We start from the raw sequence: 20,031 nt of genomic DNA on the forward strand, positions 1-20,031 counted from the left end.
TTATTATACCCAGGTGTAAAACATCTATATTGTATAACCACAGTACACCAGAAGTTTGCTCAATAAGATCAATGGCTCAAGTTAGCATGTTAGATATACGTTCCATAATCCCACACAAAGCAACTGCCAGCAACAAATAATACAGCTTGTAATGTGGGTCGTAAAGAGAAGCACTAAATTGAGACCCAGATATGATTTATATTGTGGTCAACTTAAAACGTGGAAAAACGAAAATAAATGTGACTGATTATGACAACAGAAGCGAGCTAAGACAAAAAACAAAAAAAAAAGGGCTGCACCCTGACATCTGCTTTGCATCAAAGCAGGGATGATGTCTAGAAAGTAAAACATTTATTAAAAAAGAAAAATCGAGAGATGATATGAATGGAATGTAATCCAGATCAACAGCACCATGCTGGCTAGAAAAAATGTGTCGGGGGAAACAACCCCAGTCGATTTTTCAACAAGTTTCTTTTTTTTTTTATCTCGCCTCCGAAAAAAGAAAACACAGACGGCATGCAAAAGCATCCCCACCGACCAATGCATAATGAGGTATTCTTTTTTTAATATTTTGTGTTATTTTAAATAAATATATTGATTAAATTGCAAAGTTATGAGATAGAGACATTAAATATTCCACCACGATAGCTAGCTAGCTACAGTTAGTAATAAATAATGATTGTTAAATACTTAAGGCATCTTTAATCACAGCATTCTATGTGAACTAGCAAACCTCCATTTTCATCCATCTGTAGTTTTTTGGATGGAGGTTTCATACGAAAAGAAAGGGAAAAAAACAAACAAACGAAAAAAACAAACGCAACACAAACAGTCAAGTTACCCTCCAATAATACACAAGGAAGCATGAAAATATTTAACTGAACTGGAACACAAACTCTAGGACAAGAAGAACCCACACCACCAAAACAAAAAAAGAAAAAAAAACCAGGCAACTCCATATTATAGTGCATTTACAAAACACAAGCTACATTAGAACATCAATAAATATGTTTTTGCAGCATTGCAGCTTTTTCTTCACTATGGTTAAAGTGGACAAGGACTCGGCATATTAGTACCATGTCCAGATTGGCATGTGAGCAAAACAAAAAGAAAAAGAAGGAAGAAAGAAAAGTGTACAGGTAATAAAAAAGAAAGAACGAAATGGCAGGGAAAAAAAGACAATTAAAACAAAATTAATGTTAAGAACAATTGTTTGGTATTTTTCAAATGGATGGCTTTTTCTCCCTTTCACCCTCCTTCAAGTGAACTACGCCAACATGGTTCATGCATGATATAGAAAAACAGCTTCTATCACTGAACGTATCACAGTTGTTCTAGCAATACCATACACTACGACCATGGGGGGAGAGGGGGTGGGGACAGTCATACACATTCTAGCACATATCACAGGCAAACTAGTTTGTATTGTCCCTGTAACACCAGAAACAGTCTTTTTTTTCTTCTTTTTTTGTTTTTAAATCAAACAGTGGGAGCAACTCAGATTGAAATGAAAGGAGCCGATACACAACAGAGGCCATTCACTGGATATAGAAATCACGTGTGCTTGTTCGATAGGCAATAAGGTTCTGGTGATAGGTAATACAAATGTCAGGTACTCTGATGGCAAGACTCAGGCACTGCATCCTCAAGCCCATGCTGGCCTCTCATGATCACGAGCGTGACCATGACCATGAGCGAGGCCACAGAGAGGAGTTGCTGTTAGACACGGATCCACCGGCAGCTCTTTGAGTCCTGTTAGGAGCGCAATGCTTAGCTGGTCGGTGATCAGTGTCTAATGGCAACTTTGGTCTACTCGGGATGAGTGGGGAAGGGTGCGGGGGAAGGAGTGGGGAAGGGGGTATCAGGTGCATTCTTGTCCTCCTCTATGAATGAGTGGGATCATCAGAGTCATAATATACGGTTCACATGCACAGACACAGTCCCTGTTTCTACTGCTCCACAATATTAACGACACAGCCCAAGCCTGCCATACAGCATGCACATCAGAGGCCTCTGCTCTAGATTATAGAGGCCCGACTACGACACTACACAGATCACTGGAAGCCATGCCTGCAGTTAGCGTTTTTAGCATCAACTCTGATGGCATCTACTAACTGTAAATCCAAAACCATGTTAGACAAGAAAGAGGGATTTTTGGCCTTTTTACATGACTAGCTCTTTCTCTGGTTGCCTACGATTAAACACACTGAATATTCTTACTGTTAGAGCTGTATTCACCCTCTCTGTAGGTTTTATTTTTCACAAACATATTTCTCAAAAGGCTTTTGCTTGCTACACAACACTGTTACTCTGTAAATACTTATTCAGTACTATACTCCATTACACCACAAGCGTTCAGCTACAAGAGTTCACACCAAACAACCTCATGCTAATCATTTGATAATGTTCTGTACAGATGTGCTGAGGGCTTGGGCAGAGTGCAGCTTCAAGGATTTTTCACAGGCCTGGGGAGAGGGATGGGGCAAAGGGTTTGGTTATAGTGGCAGAGAAATGGCCTTGATACACCACACTGAGCTGGGGAGGTTGGTCGTCAGAGTACCCTTTCTCTTGGCGGCTGTATGGAGAAATGTACACAATCTGACAGAACTGTGTGAAGCCTCAGCACATCTGTCCATACACGTCCACTCCTACCTTTAACATCCAGCCAAGTCCATTAAACCGAACCTCAGTCCAGGCGCCTATCTGTGCATCAACCCCCCCGTCCCTCGTTGCGTTGTAGGTGAGTGTGCTTTGTTGATCCCTCTGTCACAGCTGTCTCAGAAGGCAGGCTCGTTGAGTGATGCAGAGGGGAAGAGGGGTGTTTGGCAGAGCCTCTCCCCCTGGAGGGAGGGCAATGGAAAATTAACAAGACCAAGATCCATAGCTGCAGAAGTCAACAGGAGCTATCAACTGTCGGGGGTCAGCTGAGTCTCAATGTCCACTCTGCAGATGGGGCATTTCCTGCTGGTGGCCAACCACTGGTCCACACACGCCTGGTGGAAGAGATGCATGCAGGGTAATCTCCTGAGGAGACAGGAGAGACAAGGTCAGGAATTTAAAACAAGCGTAAAAGCGTCCTTCCAAAATGTCAAGCTGTGTAATAATCCCAGAGGTTTACGGTATAAGTGGCTGATTGATCACCAAATCTAGACAAAAGTCATTTTTCCTGGAAAAAAGAACATTCACAGAAATGTTGATTGCACACCACTGCTTTCTATTTTACAACCACAACATAATCAGCACGTCTTGAGAAGATGTTAAAGAGCAATTGCAGTGAAAGTTTTTTCACAGTGTGCCAATTACTTGCTTTTAAAGTAAGTGATTACACTGCAAGATTATTTACATACAAAATCTGAATTTCCTAATGTTTTCTAATGCATTTACTTATGCAGCTGAATGAAGTTGTTTTTTTTTCATCTGTCTACAACAGCTGTTAAAGTTAAATTTGATATTTCACTAATTGTTAAAGAAAAAATACCAAAAAACACAGAGCTGCTGCTTCGTCAAGGTGAGAATTTGCTGTTTTTCTTCACCAATGAGTGAAAGTAACTAAAGCTTTTTGACAATACAAGCACACCATTTTCTCAAATAACAAAAACAAAACTATAAATGGACATTTGTATGATTTTTTTTTCCTCTTTACACCTTTTTTTACACTCTTAGGTTGAATAATATTTAATATTAAACATTTAAAGGTGGTTTCCTGCTTGATGTGAACCCAGAAGTGACAACAAGCTTCATCCTTCAGCTCAACTAACAGCTGGATAAAACAACTGTTGTTGCTCTGCTTTGTTACACAAACTTCACGGTCTTTAAGGCTTCCACATGCGTATGATTCATAGGTCTGTCATACCCAGGAATCCATTTGTATCCAGAATAAATCCAGCCATTGGACTATGATTCACGTTTGACATCTGAAAGCAGCTCACATTTGACTTTCATATGTGGGGGGAATAAGCTTAAAATGAACGTTGTACGTCATAAGGAGGAATTCTGTGTTTGAGGTACAATAATGATATATTTACTGTAGGTGTTCCCTCATATCAAATCACCCGATATGTATTTTAGGACCACACGTGCCAAGATTTGCTTGTGTCATAAATAATGGAGGATTTTCAACATAAACCAGAGCAAACGTAACACAATCAAGCTGAGATGTTGGGTGTACGCTTTATTTGAATAGAATTAAAGTCTACTACCATATCACAGCTCCATCCCTCCCTTAAATGCAGAAGATTCTGTTTATTCTTGCCTCTTTTCCGCCTATTCAGTGGGTAAAATAATATGCTCTGTCACTTCTGAACACATCACAACACCGGACACACATCAAAAGATTTTGCGAGAAGCTAATGCTGCCCGCGGGGAGGGTTTTTAAGATGAGGTGCTGGGAGAAATCCAGTGATGGGATTTTAAGACATGAAGCTTTTTAACTTAAGTGGCAGAACCAGTTTAGGGTTTAGAAATGCTTAGATCCTGTGTCTTTATATCCAGTTTATGGGAAAGAAATGTGGTTAAGGATAAATTAGTAAATTAACCTCTGAGGACTAATCATCCTGAAAAGCATTTACCCTGACAGGCTTTGGGAGAAATTGTTTTTTAGAGGGGTAACTAAACCCAGTTGTCTGTGAGGGTAATGCAATTAGTTTTGTAGGTATTAATATAGTCATGAACCCAAGTTAAGGGACACATTTAAGTTTAGTTAGGAGATGAGCAAAGTAATTCAGATTCCTCCTGAGGGGGACATGAATGTGTAAATTGAAATTCAATGCAATGCATCCAAATCCACAAATCAACCTCAACCTGCTGTTACAGGCACTAATCATCTAACTGAACCACAGTGGTACATTCACTGAATGACAAACAGACTGATAATGCGATACTATTTCAGGATGTGAGAAACAAATACATCCTTCTAGGAAAAAAAGCGCTTTTATGCGCAGCCTACATCAACATCTGCATAACCAACCAAAGAAAAAGCAGTACCTGACATCCTCGCCATCCTCCAGCATCGACAGACATATGGTGCATTTTTCATCGGTGTCAAGCTCCTCATCATCCAGACACATCTTCAGGTCCTGTGGTATTCTCTGCACAGAAAACCACACAAGAGCAAACACACTTTAATTACTGAAGTGTGCAGTGTTTATGCCACAGGGGTCTCTGAGTCAGCTCAGGCAGAATAAAAAAAAGTCTTTGAATTATACTTCCCAGAAAAAAATAGACATCAAGATGGAAATGACTCAATTACTCCTGCTCACTCAAAATGTACCAAATAATCTTGCATTCTGAGTATTTGGGTCATATTTGGCATAGACGTTTCTTTAAATTCATTCCACATACATATCTGCAGACAGCTAGATGAGTCATCCAGCGCCTTGAACTGTGAACACTGCAGCCCTGTCTCACTAATCTGGCAACGGAAATTAGTTTGACCTTTGAACTACAGTGACAGACGTGACCTTCATTCCACTCTCGTCTTTGCTCTTTGATCCTTTCAACCTGCTGCTGCCTTTCGCTATCCCTTTCTTTCGCATCTTCAGTTCTTCCCCTTTACCGTACCACATCAAAAAGGTATATTTAATCCAGCAAGGACCTAAAGAGTCTCCAGCCCTACCTTTTTGTACTTGTGGGGGAAAGTGAATCTCTCAATGGTGGTTTGGACCGCTCCACGGTTTACGCTGCCCAGTCTGTCCTCCAGCTGCAGTAGCTCCTATGAAAAAAAATCCCAGTTGCCTTTAAAGGAAGGACCTTTCTGTATTTTGCCACTAAAATAACAGAAATAAATATGCACAATAAAAAGATATTAAAGTGTGTAATGTAATCAAATCGGTGCCTTAAGGAACAGGACACCTTGCTTGAAATGAAAACAAATGACATGAGATTAAAGGCAGCTGGACCATTTAAAGCATCTGGAGCCCTGGGTAATTGGAAATAAGAAAATCAGCTACCACTCAAGCCTATCCAGAGATTGGTCACAGAGAAAACAATGATAAATTAGTGTAGACTGGTGCGTCTGCTGAGGAGAGCGAGGAAATAGGCGCACAAACCTCATAGCTCTCTCTAACTGCAGATGCGTGGCGGGAGGGGTTGAGACTCTGCAGAGCCAGCAAGTGCAACTGGGGATATGGGTAGTTTCTGATCTCATGGACAACCTAGGAGATGACAGATAAAAGAAGCTAGCGTCAGCTTTGCAGCAGAAATCAGAAAGAACAATAGGGACACGGGTCATCCCCGGTTGCTGGGTGTTGAGATTAATCTCAGAAACCAGGAGAAGAGTCGCCGTGAGTTCATCGAGATGAACATGATTGATCGTATGGAGGCAGAGGGGAGCTCACCACTTGCGTTGAGGCATTGTTTCTAGGGAAGTGGTGCATCCTAGGAGAGGTCAAGTAGTGCTGATAGTGCTGCGGCAGCGGGTGGATGTGATACTGGTGGGGGGGAAGCCCAGCGTCCACACTTAGATCCCTGGACAGAAACGGAAAAAACAAATCAGCCAGTGGAACACTGCGAGGTCTCTGGAACACTGAGCTTCGATAACAGCAGACTTGTGTACTTCTGTAGCTGCTCAATGGGTAAATCTTTTAAACGGTGAGATTGTAATATGATTTTTAAAAAATATATATATCCCCATACCAGGTCAGATACAGCAAATTTGATTACATGAAAATTGGTTATCATGCAAGCAAATGTGTGAGAGTTGATATTATAAAAGTAATCAATACACATGGACCAGCAGAAGGTAAGTGGACAAATGGCTGTAGCACACATAGCTAAAATTAAGCGATGAGCTACTTAAATAAATACATTAAGAAGAAGTTTGGGAACTTCTTGATTTTTTGGGTCATTATTTTGTGTTTGTTTTTTGTTTTTTTGGTCTTTATAATTTGTACTCTGTGATTTCACTCAAGACTCCCATTGACAAGAGTGCTACAACAGCAATTTATTTGCTTTCAACTCTTCATCTTGAACTCATTCATTCAAATCTAAAATGTGTCTGTAACTGACATTTATCTTAAATGGTCTAAAGATGAGCTGGTAAAAAATGCTTTCACATTACGAAATAAGGTGTCTGTTGATGTTTCCTCTAAAAAAAATAGCTTTTTGCATCTGTGGCGCTGCATGTGTCGTTGAGAGAGATGCACTGCTTACCAGTCTGTGCCCTCAGCCAGGTAGCGGGGCTGCTGAACCACAGGCTGCGGAGGGACATGGAGGGGGGGAGCAAACTCATAGCCGGGTCGCAGCCTGTGGGGTTGGTGAGGAACTCTCTCTGGGGTCCGTCTACTAAGACAAATAACTAAGCATTTGAAAACATCCTGGAAAATAAGAGTTTATCATTTAAATTTAAAATGTCACTGCACAACTCCAGTAGTTACCAACGAGGTGCTTAAACTAAATATTTTGCCTTTTCCTCTCTATTTTTTTTTTTTGTACCATAAAGCTGTGTGGATACCTGGAGGGTGGCAGGATGTGTCGGTGCTGGGCCTCGAGGATCTGCTGCTGGAGGAGGTATTGCTGGTGTAATGCCTGAGGTAGGAAGGGAGGGGCAGGGATGTCCTGGAACTGGGGAGCGGGCAAAGGGTTGAGGGGCGAGTGGAGCGGAGGGCCGTGTTGGTGGCTGGGCGGGGCCAGGTGGGGGTTAATGCCTGACTGTGGCTGCCCTGGGTGGGGCATGGGGAAGTCCATGGGCAGCGGGGCCTGAGGACCTAACTGGAAGTGCCGGCAAGAGGTAGCATGGCTGTGCTGCTGCTGCTGTTGTTGCTGTTGCCGGTTGAAATGGGATCCTGTGGAGTATAAGGAGAAGTTGTCAGGTACCTGAGGGGGGAAATTAGATGGAATTAATAGTAGGTGAAATGTGGTGTCACTGTGTGTGAGATATAGCATGTTAATGAAGCCCTACCTCTTACCTAGGGTGAAAAATACTTCTGTGGGGGTGGGAAAATGATGGTTACCACAAGTACCATGAGAATGAAAACCATTTTTGGTGCTCCACACAAAGCGCAAGCGTTCATTTCTTTAAATGCATTTCCAGCCCCTGGATCGACTCCTCGTCTTCACAGACAAAGGAACTGGATCAGAACAGAAGAACCGTACCCCTATACAGATACCGACGTAGCTCAGTTCTTGTAAATTCTGCAGCTGACAGCAGGTCAGTGCACTCAGAAGTAAACCATTATTACCTCACTGCCTGTAAGAAATACATTAAACTGTTTCTCTGCCAAGTCTCTATCTACACAACTGTAAAGAACAACCTGTTCCATATAAAAAAATTAAACTAGACATTAAATTCACATTATAAATGTGCTCTACTGAAATCAGCTGTCTCTCTGTGTTATACACTTCCAGTAAAGCTCTGCTATTCTTCTCCCATATGAACATTCAGGAGTTGACAGGAAATAGCTTGAATGCTTTTTTTAACTCTCTCCAACCACAGCTATTTGGCAACTGCAGCGAACAGACTGCTGTCGAGACTTGACAAGGAGTGGAAAATAAAGACATAGGCTAGCTTGTGCTGTGTTGCAATATGGTTTTAATACCCTGGTTAAGCTTAAGGAGACCTTTTTGTATCATAGTGGGACTGAGAATAATTAAATTTAGCTTTGATCAGATTTTGGGGGGAGGGGATCTCTGCCAGAGGGAACCACAGTTATGCTCTGCCATGTCTGACTTTTAAACAGTTTCTTATAGAAGTGCAAAAGACAAGACTACTTTGCTCGTAAACACTTGATTTCTCCAAAAAAATAAATAAATAATAATTTATGAAGAAAAAGGCAAAGTCTACATTGCATTTACTCGGAGCACGCTTGAAAATTGCAGTTTGAATTTTAAATACAGGAAAGACAAGCAGTGTAGCTTTCCAGATTTCGCATTTCAGCTTGACAGTTTGTCAGCGTAGCCGAGCAAACAAGATATGACCTTGCTGCCGTGGGTCAAAGGCTCAGAGTCTAGACTGCAAGTAGCACACTGCGTTTTCAAGCGTCTCAGTGAGAACGATCACCATGAATGACAGCAGATAGACTCATTCAGGGCCCTGCGATGAAGTAAGCGTGGAAATCGTCTATCTTTGTCACAGCAGGAGAGGAGGTGGGTAGGTGGGTTGGTGGGGACAGGGGTGGAGGGAGGGGAAGGAGGGGGGGAGCAGATAGGGGACAAGGGAGAGGGAGGACAATAAATGGAAATCAGCAAGAAGCACACTGAAGGTTAGGAAAAACACTATATTCTTTATTGAAAAATATTAGTATTTGTGGAATTTGTGTTTTCTTTCTTGTTTGTTTGTAATAATAGTATAACTCCATGCAACAAAAATAAACAACATACACTGAAGGCAAGGCCCACCATGCTCCATATAGGGTTAAAAAGAACAAAAGCGGCATCCAATGAGCAGACGTGTTGGCTACAGCACATGATTTCAGTACAGCAGGGTACATCTTTTCTACAGAAAGATTACATTGGATTTTTCACTAGTCAAATGTAGAAAAAACATAAACAAAAAATTATGAATCATAAATGTGACCATGCATTGAAAGTACTATTACCAGAACAAAAGGTAAAGAGAAACCACAACCAAACAATAAAGACGTTATTACTAATAGAGGATCTCTTTAGCAGTGCAGGAAAAATAGGCATCCCTGTGAAATGGATAGCATTTTGGTCTTATGTTAGTGGGGTAAATTGAGAAGTGATGAACCACCAGTGAGCATGTTTTCCTACTTAAACGTTTAGAGTTTCAGATGCCTGTAAAAGGGCAAAACAGGCCCTGACAATTCAGTGTGATTCAAAGCTTGAAATTTGCAAAAAGGGAACAAAAGGATTACACAAAAAAAATGGAGACAGTTATGGCAGGTTGTTGTGTGGAGGTGCAGTGTACCTTCAGTCATTTCAAGTGACATCGCCACTGATTTAAATGTTACGTTTTTAACAGTAAAAAATGGCATGCGCGTGGTCCCAATTTGCATGCTTTAATTTATTTATTTGTTGTTGTTTTTTCAATCGCAGGTCACTTTAATCATGTACATTGCACCTTGTGTGAAGAGAAGAAAAAGATGAGCCAAATTCTGGTGTTCAACAATGCAGTGCAGTATTTGAGATCATGCAAAATGTATCCACTTTACAGGAATTTACAGCATGTTGTCTATCAAGACTGGATGGGAGGTACACAATGACATTCAACTGATCTAGAAAAGAGCTAAAAATGTTTACTCAGTGCTACAGCAATTTGACAGAAAAAAAGACCAAAAAAAAGGTGCTCTGTCCTAGGTGTTAGATATTGTTTTAGTCTGTTTAACATGGAAAGTCTATGGCTGAGTACATCTTGGGAAAGGGGGGGGTGCTTTTTTTAATACCAATGTCGTCTTCTGATGGAAAGAGGAAATGAAGAAGGGATTCACAATACAGCTAAATGCAGAGAACAGGCAGAGGCCACGCCACACCACACAGCAGCAGATGATCATTAGCTACACAATGGGGGGGGACGACAAAGATCTGATAAATGCAGAATGTAGAGCCAGCCTCCATACTATGAAACAGGGAAATAAGAACAGAAATAAAAGCACAATGAAAATCACTGATGCCACTGTTGTGAAATTAATGTTGCACTGTAGCTTTATCATTGTTTAACTGATACCCCACACTCGATTCTTTTTCTTTTTGCAATTCGGCAGCTTCAAACAAACAGCTGCTGAATTGCCAATTAGCAAATGAGAGAAAAGGGCGACGGATACACTGATAGCCCGGAATTAAAGGCTCCCGGTCGACTGGCCACTTATCGATTAGCACACTGGCCAATTGAGAGGGGTAATAATTGTAATAACTACTGGAATCACGGTGGAAAAAACGGCGAGCGTTAGCAGAAGCAGATGATCTTCAAATGACATCATCCGTGCACAGATAAGCTGACTGGCTGGACAGGCTACGTCTATTTTGCGGTATTTTTCTTTACAGCACAAACACGGTAGTTTCGAGGAAACGTTGAATATTTTTCTTAAAACCTCACAAATAAAAATGCACCGCACGTTAATAAAGACGTCTTTTTATGTAGGAATGTGTTTCTTTTTCTTTTTTTTACATGAGGCATTTTGGCCGCATGTCGCGTGCATGTGCAAGCCTTTGTGAGAAATGTTTCAAGAAATAGTCTGAGCCCAAGAAGCCAGTTAGCTTATCTGTAGCAACGAAGTTAATTTTTAATTCGCTGTATTTGCACCTAGCAAACCTTATAATTCGGTGCCTTATATTAATCTGCGACGGATGCGAATATAAAGCGTTATCGCGTCGGCAAGCAATTTGACCATTAATTTCATGCTAGCTAACGGGAGCTAACCCAACGGCGGAGCTCGAGCTAGCTAGCCCAACAGCTGCAGTGAATATTAAGATAAACAGGGCACATGTTTTGGATCGATATGAATATTAATACCGTACCTCTGTTTCTTACTGAGCCGAATACAGGAAGAACCAGATATCCGACATGCACTAACACCATCCTGGGATCCTTATTTTATGATTCCGCTGGGTTATTTGGAGATATACAGTGGTAGTAGCCCATGCGGATCTACATTCAGGCGGCTGGTTGTTGCTGGCTGGCTGGCTTGGCTAAACACTACAGGCGAACCAAACCAAATGACTGTCTGACTCGCCTGGTTGTCGTTGACAAAAGCAGACATGTCATTTGTTCTACGGAGCAAAAGAGGGCGATGTTGCAGCGCTACATGCCAAAGCTGCAGCTATCTCTGGGTTAACCTATCCGACCTTGCAAAGTTAATCTTTATAGAAACAATGTAAACACATTAACAGGCTTAAAAACGCAAACGGCACATTGAAGTAACTTGTAGTCTTGACTTTAAATAATGAAATCTTCACTTAAGGACCACTGTTGTTTATTAATGTATGTCCGCAACATTAGCAGACTCACTGGAAACCCATTTGAAAGAAATGGTAGAATATACATATAAAAATAAACGCATTAGAGGCAAAGATGTCCTGGCTAGATGCGCTAAGGCCTACATTTCCCATGATTCAACGCAATCGCTCTTTTCTTAAGCATTCGCAGAGAGTAGGAAATAATCAAAAATATGATTTCCCTGTTAGCAAAAAAAAAAATCACACTAAGGTACCCTCAACTCGGAAAAGCAAGTTAATAGATAAGATAAATAAGTACGTATAAGAATGTTATCGCGTGCACTTCAATATACTCACTGGCCGATTTGTTTGGTTTTGTTTAGTTCCCTGTTAATGTAAATAATCAGCCAATCACATGGCACCAGCTCAAGGCACTGACCTGCTGAAGTTCAAATAGAGCATCAGAATGGGGGAGAAAGCGAATATAAGTGACTGTGAAAGCGGCGTGGTTGCTGGTACCAGATGAGTTGGTATGAGCATTTTACAAACTGCAGACGTTATGGGATGCCTTGTTGATTTTAGAGGCCAGGGGACTATGTTCTGGCTGCTTTGAGATTATAGGAAGGCAACAGTAACTCACATAACCTCTTTTAGAACCAAACTTGGAGAATAGAAGTTCTTCTGATGGCTGTTATCAACAGGAGCTTTCATTGTACTCAAATGGTCTCCACATTCACCAGATCTAACTCCACTAGAACACTTTTGGGATGTGGTAGAACCAAAGATCAACTAAAGTAAAGCATTATCTACTATTATACTGGGAACTGCTTTTGACTGGTTGTTTAAAGGCATTAAATTAAAAGAGAGGATTATCTTCACATGCATCGAAAATATATATGCATATAAATGCACTAAATTCAGAACAGCAATGTACCAAATCCCAGTCTGTTTTGTTAGTTGTGCCTTGCTGTTATGCTTTATATTTCTCTTGTTTTTTATACGTCCCTCTTACTTGTTTATATTTCTCCTGTTTACTATTTATTCCTGCTGTCTACTATTTATATTTTATGTTGGCACAGTTGGTGCAAAGCACCCACAGTTGTACATCTTTTTTTTTCTTTTTGCCATTTTCATTTAAGTTAAGTTGGTTTGCACAAAATAACGTTTTTATTTTGTGTAACGTATAATTTCCGCGTCAGTAGGGGGCACCGATGAGTATTAAAGTGGGAACCAGGACCAGAGTCGCATTAATAGAAGAAGAGTTCATTCAGCCATTACATTCACTCACAGGCAGGTCGGAGCTGCTAACAGTTGAGGACAGGTCATTAGCAACCCGAGAAAATGCTATCCGTTAGAGTTGCAGCAGCTTTGGCCAGAACCCTGCCTAGAAGGGCTGGATTCGTAAGTACTTTAACCAAGCAAGTTGCATTTATTAAGAATATTGCAGTAAGTTTATTTAATATCCGTGCGAGCATTTATGGGCGTGAAGGGTAACGTTAATGCCGCAGGCCGCTAGCTAACCTGTCACCGGCTTACGAATACCCTTCTAATAAGTCCTAGTTAATAATCGATGCTAAAAGTCTTGAAATTGGATGTTTAATCGTGTTTTTTTTAATGTTGCCCTTGTGAAGTGACTGATTTCGTCCTGTAGCACTAAATGTAGCACTCAAGCTAATGCTAGCTGTCAGCTAACAGCTCATTCAGCCACGCTTTGAAGGTCAGAAAGCCTGACAGCGCAACTCCTCTCCGCTGCACAAACTTACATTTGCCTCACTGCAAGAAGCGCAGTTGTAATCCTTATTTAAATGTCTCTTAACTTTCATTTGCGCTCAACTTTTAATTAAGTGCTTGTTATTGAATCCAGGTGTCAAAGACTATTCCGGCCGCCTGCGTTGGGGTCAACCACCTCCACACACACAGACCATGGCTGCAGAAGACAGGTGAGAAAGTCAAAAACAACAGACCAGAAACTTCATCCTGTACAATGCAGGGCATCTCATAAAGGCGACTTATTAAAATAATTGGTTCTGCTATGCCGGTGAAACTGCTGTGTAATCCCTGTGTGTACGTCTAAGAACACCTTATCTTAGAAAAGGCATCATCAGTGTTTGGTGTTTGAGACCCACATAACTCTTCATTCTAATTATGTCATTTAGAAATTTAAACCATGCATATTTTCATTCTTTGGTTTTGTTTTGTTTTTGTTTGTTTGTTTTTTTTGTTTTTTTGGTAAAAGCACATTGAGGTAACAAAATTAATCCTTTTTGCAGCATAAAACCATGAAGGTTTCACAACTGTTTCTCAACTGTTCCTCTACTTCTAAGTGTTTCAATAGATTATTGGGGAAAGCTTTTCCAGTCATTTTAACATCCAGTTGTATTTATTTTTTGACATTTTGTCTTTCACAGGCACAGCCGAGGTGTCCTCCATCCTGGAGGAGAAGATCCTGGGAGCTGACACCTCTGCAGACCTGGAAGAGACAGGGCGTGTGCTGTCTATTGGTGACGGTATTGCCAGAGTGTATGGACTGAGGAATGTCCAGGCAGAAGAGATGGTGGAATTTTCCTCTGGCCTGAAAGTAAGTCCAAAGGCACAAGGTTTCTCTCCAACCTGCATATCTTTTATATATAAAAATGGTTAAAGAGGAGCGCACCGTGGGTTTGTCTTGTTGAACAAAATTGTGAAACTAAAAAATGCTAACAGTTTCAATTCAGTGATGTTATGTTTTTTCAAGAAACCATATTTATTATCCTCCAGGGCATGTCTCTGAACTTGGAGCCTGACAACGTTGGTGTTGTGGTGTTCGGTAATGACAAGCTGATCAAGGAGGGCGACATCGTGAAGAGGACCGGTGCCATTGTGGATGTTCCTGTGGGAGAGGAGCTGCTTGGCCGTGTAGTGGATGCTCTGGGAAATGCCATCGATGGGAAGGTAATTTAAAAACCTTTAAAAAATAATTTTTTGTTTTGGATTGTGACATTCAAGTTGATTAACTAGGGCCTTTTTAAAGAACTCATCACCAGACATTATCTTGTAGAGCAGCTAGATTACCTATTAATCAGCAAAATTGCCAGTTTAAGTTTTCATAAATGACCTTGTCTCTCATTAGTAAGCATCCACGAGTTATTTGGACCAGTGACGAAATCTTGCCTGTTTTTTTTTTTTTTTTTTTTTTTTTTGGGGGGGGGGGTTTGTTTGGTTCTTTTTGTTTTTCTACCTATTCATGACTAGTTCAGTAATTAAATGGCAGTCATCGCAACATGACTTTTATTTCCCACCATTATAGTACTTGCAACCATTTTGATGTTGAAGTTTGCCTTAAATTGACATTCTCTCTCACTCTCTCAGGGTCCTTTGGGCTCCAAGGTCCGTAGGCGTGTGGGTCTGAAGGCCCCAGGTATCATCCCCCGTATCTCTGTGAGGGAGCCCATGCAGACTGGAATCAAGGCTGTGGACAGTCTGGTGCCCATTGGCAGAGGCCAGCGTGAGCTGATCATTGGTGACAGACAGACTGGGTAATTATCAAAATTCACAGATGGTTTTTAACAGTGGTTTGGTCTTGATAGGAGAGCTGTAGATGAGTGGAATATTTTTTTTAAGTTCAATATTCCACATTCCAGCAAAACTGCCATTGCCATCGACACAATCATCAACCAGAAACGCTTCAATGACGGAACTGATGAGAAGAAGAAGCTGTACTGCATCTATGTTGCCATTGGACAGAAGAGGTCTACTGTGGCTCAGCTGGTGAAGAGGCTGACTGATGCCGATGCCATGAAGTACACAATCGTGGTCTCTGCCACTGCCTCTGATGCTGCTCCGCTGCAGTACCTGGCTCCATACTCTGGCTGCTCCATGGGAGAGTACTTCAGAGACAACGGCAAGCATGCCCTGATCATCTATGATGATCTGTCCAAACAGGTGAGGATTTGCAGATGAATCTGCAAACTTTATTCATCACTAAAGTTTAGCATGTTGTGCAAATGTCACTATTATTCTCAAATTGAATAATTTTCTTTCTCCCACAGGCTGTTGCCTACCGTCAGATGTCCCTGCTGCTCCGCCGTCCCCCTGGTCGTGAGGCCTACCCAGGTGACGTGTTCTACCTGCACTCCCGTCTGCTGGAGAGAGCTGCCAAGATGAACGACAATTTCGGTGGTGGCTCCCTCACCGCCCTGCCTGTCATTGAGACTCAGGCCGGTGACGTGTCTGCCTACATCCCCACCAACGTCATTTCCATCACAGACGGACAGGTTTGTTTGAAAAGTGTTCGGAGCTGATGTTTATCTGTTCATGTTTTGTATTGCACCTCTGACTTCTCCATGTCGTTCCCCCCCCCCTTTTAGATCTTCCTGGAGACTGAGCTGTTCTACAAGGGTATCCGCCCAGCTATCAATGTGGGTCTGTCTGTGTCCAGAGTAGGCTCTGCTGCCCAGACTAGAGCCATGAAGCAGGTAACATCTGGCTGACCTCCTTTTTAAATGTATTCAAGAATAAGAATTGCATATAATTCAGCCGCAGGGCTAAAATCTTAGGTTCTCTCTCATTTCATATTTTCCTAACTTTATAGGTGGCTGGTACCATGAAGCTGGAGTTGGCCCAGTACCGTGAGGTGGCTGCCTTCGCCCAGTTCGGCTCTGACTTGGATGCTGCCACCCAGCAGCTCCTTAACAGGGGTGTCAGACTCACTGAACTGCTGAAGCAGGGCCAGTACTGTGAGTTACTATTATTATTTTTATTTCGCTAGAAATCCTCAGGGTATTGTACAGTGCAACTAACTGTCTTTAATGGTTCTTCCAGCTCCCATGGCCATTGAGGAGCAGGTAGCAGTCATCTATGCTGGTGTCAGGGGTCACCTGGACAAGATGGAGCCGAGCAAGATCACAAAATTCGAGAAGGCTTTCTTGCAACACATTTTGAGCCAGCACCAGGACCTGCTTTCCAACATCAAGTAAGAAGAAAAACAAATCTGTATGTTTGAGCCTTTAAAAACCAAAATTGTTCAATCTGATCTCATCCGTTTTTCGTTTCAGGGCTGATGGCAAGATCTCAGAAGCATCAGATGCTAAACTGAAGCAGATTGTACTGAACTTCCTGTCCAGTTTTGAGTAATAGCACTTCGATTGATCTTCAGTGAGCTAACTGTCTGTGTCCCCATTCTGCTTATATATGTGAACACACTGAAGGCCAAAACCTCCATGTACAGATTTGTCCAAATAAAATTTTACAACCCTGCGGTGGTGTAAAACTCTTCTGATTGTTTGGTCAGTTTGGAGTTCAAGTTGGTTCCCTCTAAACAGTTTTCAGTTTGACGAGAACAAAAGCAAACATGTTTTGAATAGATCTATTTAAATATATCGAAATGGAGAGGGTGATACTGCACATAAGGAATTCATGAATGCTGTTTACTGTAAGTCGTTCTTCATAGGAGCATCATATTAAAAGGGGCTGATAAATGAGTATAGATTGACTTAAATGATTTTCTCTGCTGGTTTCAGAACTTGGAGGGAAATGTAAGCCCAGTTTCTCAACTGTAGGGGGAAAATGCTTAAATAAATTCAGTGACGCTGTCATGAATCAGATCCCTGAGTACTGTCTTATGTTGAGAGATTGAAGAGACAATGTTTGTCTGCCTGGCTTAAATCAATACTGCATTTTTACAGCTCAACGTGTATTTATGCAGTTTTTAAATCTCAACAAATGACTACTTAAAGGAGCTGCAACAACAAAATGTTTCATTGTGTATTGACTTATTCTTTGAAATGAAAGTTCCTCACAAAAGGCAGTGCCTTCTAGCTATGCTTTTTCTTAACAAGCTATGTCAGTGGGAGAAATGAAAAGTGGTAAATCTACATAGGTTTCTCTTCATGTCCAGCAGGTGGCCATAAAATCTTAAATACTGCTGCTAATGAGGCTAAGAGGTGGTTTACCACTAGATCTTAGCTGTTGGCATTGTTGACCTGGAGTACAAAAGAATTGTTAGAAATTACAAGATCACTGTTTATGATGTAAATTAAAACAAATGCAATGATTCGTGTATCTCATAAACCAAATTTTATTCACTGTAAAATATGAAACAAGTGTTTAAACTAACACATTACTAACACATCTGAAGAAAGTTGGGACACAAGGCTGAAAAAGTAAGTGAAGTAGAAGGAACATTTCACAGCTAATTAGGTTAACTGTTAGCAGGTCAGTACTACCTAGTGTAATACCCAGTATTATTGGGTATTTTAAAAAAAGCATCTTAGAGAGGAAGAGTGAAGACTTTTACTATCTCATCATTTACAATTACATCATTTAATATCATCAAAGGGCTCTGAGAATATGGAGAAATCTATGTAGGCAATGGACAAGTTCAAAAATCAGTGTTGGATGTCTGTGACCTTCAGGTGCTCAGACAGAACTGCATTAAAAAGCCATGATTCTGTCATGGAAATCACTGCATGGGCTCAGGAATCCTTCAAGAACTCAGTGTCTGTGAACACAGTTCTCCATGCCATCCACAAATGCAGGTTAAAGGTCTTCTGTACAAAGAAGTACCCATATTTGAACATCCAGAACACCACCATTTTTTCTGGGCCAAAGCCTATTTAAAATGGACTGAGGCAAACTGGAAAACTGATCAGGTGGAAAAAAATAAAATAAAATTCATTTTGGAAAACATGGACGCCACATCTAAACTGAAGCAACGAGTCACCATCCAGCTTATCAACTTTCCAAAAAACCTGCATCTCTGATGGTATCAGAGTGACCAGATATCCCTATTTATGTGTTAAAAAACAATTCAGTAAGATATGCCGTTTTAATTGTTAAGTTAGATATGGACAACTCTCAGCACTGTCCCACACAATTAGTGCTTTCCCCAATCGATGCTGAAAACTATGTACAGGTAGAGCAATATATGGACCCATCCAGATGATGTTGTTTTATTTGCATCTTTTACCAAGACAATGCTAAACTGCATACTCTAGCAGCAGGGCTTCACTGTAGAACTGTAGGCAGGCTTAACAGGCTAAACTGGTCTGCCTGCAGTCCCAGTATGTTATCAGTTGACAACATGTGATGCAGCATAAAACAAAAATATAGAATAGAATAGAATAGAATAGAATAGAATTCAACTTTATTGTCATTGCACATGCACAGGTACAGGGCAACGAAATGCAGTTTGCATCCATCCAGAAGTGCTTTAGTGATATAGATATATTACAATATATATTAGCAATAATATAGATATGTGAGTATATTACAGAAATGGGTCTATTATGGTATGTTATAATGTACACGGTATGAAGTATGTTGTGAATATTCTATAACTATAAGTATGTACAGGCTGTAGTGAGTACAAGCTATGTACAGGATATGAACAGGATATAAATATGAAAAACTATACAGAATATGAAATAAATAACTTTACAGAATCTGGGATATACAGCTATACAGAAATGGGAACTATGCAAGTTGTAAACAGTTGTAGGATTAAAGATTATCGAATGTACAGAATGATTATTTACACAGAGCTATACATTAGTGCAGTTAAGATAAGTGAGGGTGTAGATAGTTTCTACAGAGGCTATATAAAGTGCTAGTGGTTGTGAGTGGTGGTTCAGTCCATGTTATTATTGTGTTTGAGGGTACAGTTGTCCATTGTGGGTGTGTGTATGTTCAGTCCATGAGTTTAACGTGGGTCAGATGTCAGGAGGCAGAGTTCAGGAGTCTGACAGCTGTGGGGAAGAAGCTGTTCCGGTACCTGGTGGTCTTAGTCCGGAGGCTCCTGTGGCGCCTCCCAGAGGGCAGGAGGGTGAAGAGTCCATGTGATGGGTGACTGGGGTCTTTGATGATTTTCCCAGCCCTTTTCAGACACCGCTTCCTGTAGATGTCTTTTATGGCAGGAAGTGGTGCTCCGGCGATGCGCTGGGCAGTTTTCACGACCCTCTGCAACGCCTTCCGGTCCGAGGCAGAGCAGTTCCCGTACCAGACTGTTATACAGTTGGTCAGGATGCTCTCGATGGTGCAGCGATAGAAGTTCACCAGGATGTCTGAGGACAGGTGGTTCTTCCTCAGGGTCCTCAAGAAGAAGAGGCGCTGGTGAGCCTTCTTGACCAGCTTGGAGCAGTTGGTCGTCCAGGTGAGATCCTCGGAGATGTGGACTCCCAGGAACTTGAAGCTGCTCACACGCTCCACAGCCGTCCCCTTAATGTG

At 41.3% G+C, this 20,031-nt stretch overlaps 2 protein-coding genes across 5 annotated transcripts; one reads left to right on the top strand and one right to left on the bottom strand.

The window, feature by feature from the left end:
• Positions 1-555: 555 nt before the first annotated feature.
• On the bottom strand, positions 556-11,762 carry ark2cb (arkadia (RNF111) C-terminal like ring finger ubiquitin ligase 2Cb). Of its 4 annotated transcripts, XM_085294832.1 has the most exons (9): positions 11,413-11,743; positions 7,905-10,513; positions 7,451-7,781; positions 7,150-7,281; positions 6,336-6,465; positions 6,048-6,152; positions 5,615-5,710; positions 4,984-5,087; positions 556-3,024 (listed from the first exon to the last, which is right to left on the bottom strand). In XM_085294832.1, exons 3-9 carry the CDS (start codon positions 7,681-7,683, stop codon positions 2,907-2,909), a joined length of 918 nt encoding a protein of 305 aa, XP_085150958.1. In that variant the 5' UTR covers positions 7,684-7,781; positions 7,905-10,513; positions 11,413-11,743; the 3' UTR covers positions 556-2,906. The 4 variants fall into 4 exon arrangements, with proteins under 4 accessions (XP_085150958.1, XP_085150957.1, XP_085150956.1 ...); XM_085294831.1 differs by lacking the exon at positions 7,905-10,513 and having other exon boundaries at positions 7,150-7,278; positions 11,413-11,762; XM_085294830.1 differs by lacking the exon at positions 7,905-10,513 and having other exon boundaries at positions 11,413-11,760.
• Positions 11,763-13,074: 1,312 nt separating this feature from the next.
• LOC146562743 (ATP synthase F(1) complex subunit alpha, mitochondrial-like) lies at positions 13,075-17,411 on the top strand. The gene is made up of 11 exons (XM_085294827.1): positions 13,075-13,230; positions 13,694-13,769; positions 14,238-14,407; positions 14,587-14,760; positions 15,178-15,344; positions 15,450-15,750; positions 15,858-16,082; positions 16,176-16,283; positions 16,400-16,544; positions 16,630-16,780; positions 16,863-17,411. The coding sequence occupies exons 1-11, from the start codon at positions 13,171-13,173 to the stop codon at positions 16,939-16,941; spliced, it is 1,656 nt and encodes a 551-aa protein (XP_085150953.1). The 5' UTR covers positions 13,075-13,170; the 3' UTR covers positions 16,942-17,411.
• Positions 17,412-20,031: the final 2,620 nt, after the last annotated feature.

This window comes from Mchenga conophoros, linkage group LG12 (genome assembly GCF_057382185.1).
Source record: "Mchenga conophoros isolate Kocher_MC1m ecotype Shallow Benthic linkage group LG12, M_conophoros_male_GT1.1, whole genome shotgun sequence".
Taxonomy (NCBI): domain Eukaryota; kingdom Metazoa; phylum Chordata; class Actinopteri; order Cichliformes; family Cichlidae; genus Mchenga; species Mchenga conophoros.

What these genes read in the sequence shown, in the direction of transcription:
- ark2cb (XM_085294829.1), bottom strand. Translation starts at nt 7,881, where the DNA reads ATGCTATATCTCACACACAGTGACACCACATTTCACCTACTATTAATT. An exon ending in CTGGCTGAGGGCACAGACTG is followed by an intron (nt 6,466 to 7,149) that starts GTAAGCAGTGCA and finishes GTTTCTGTCCAG; the next exon opens with GGATCTAAGTGTGGACGCTG. An exon ending in ACAATGCCTCAACGCAAGTG is followed by an intron (nt 6,153 to 6,335) that starts GTGAGCTCCCCT and finishes GTCATCTCCTAG; the next exon opens with GTTGTCCATGAGATCAGAAA.
- LOC146562743 (XM_085294827.1), top strand. Translation starts at nt 13,171, where the DNA reads ATGCTATCCGTTAGAGTTGCAGCAGCTTTGGCCAGAACCCTGCCTAGA. An exon ending in ATTGGTGACAGACAGACTGG is followed by an intron (nt 15,345 to 15,449) that starts GTAATTATCAAA and finishes TCCACATTCCAG; the next exon opens with CAAAACTGCCATTGCCATCG. An exon ending in GACCTGCTTTCCAACATCAA is followed by an intron (nt 16,781 to 16,862) that starts GTAAGAAGAAAA and finishes TTTTCGTTTCAG; the next exon opens with GGCTGATGGCAAGATCTCAG.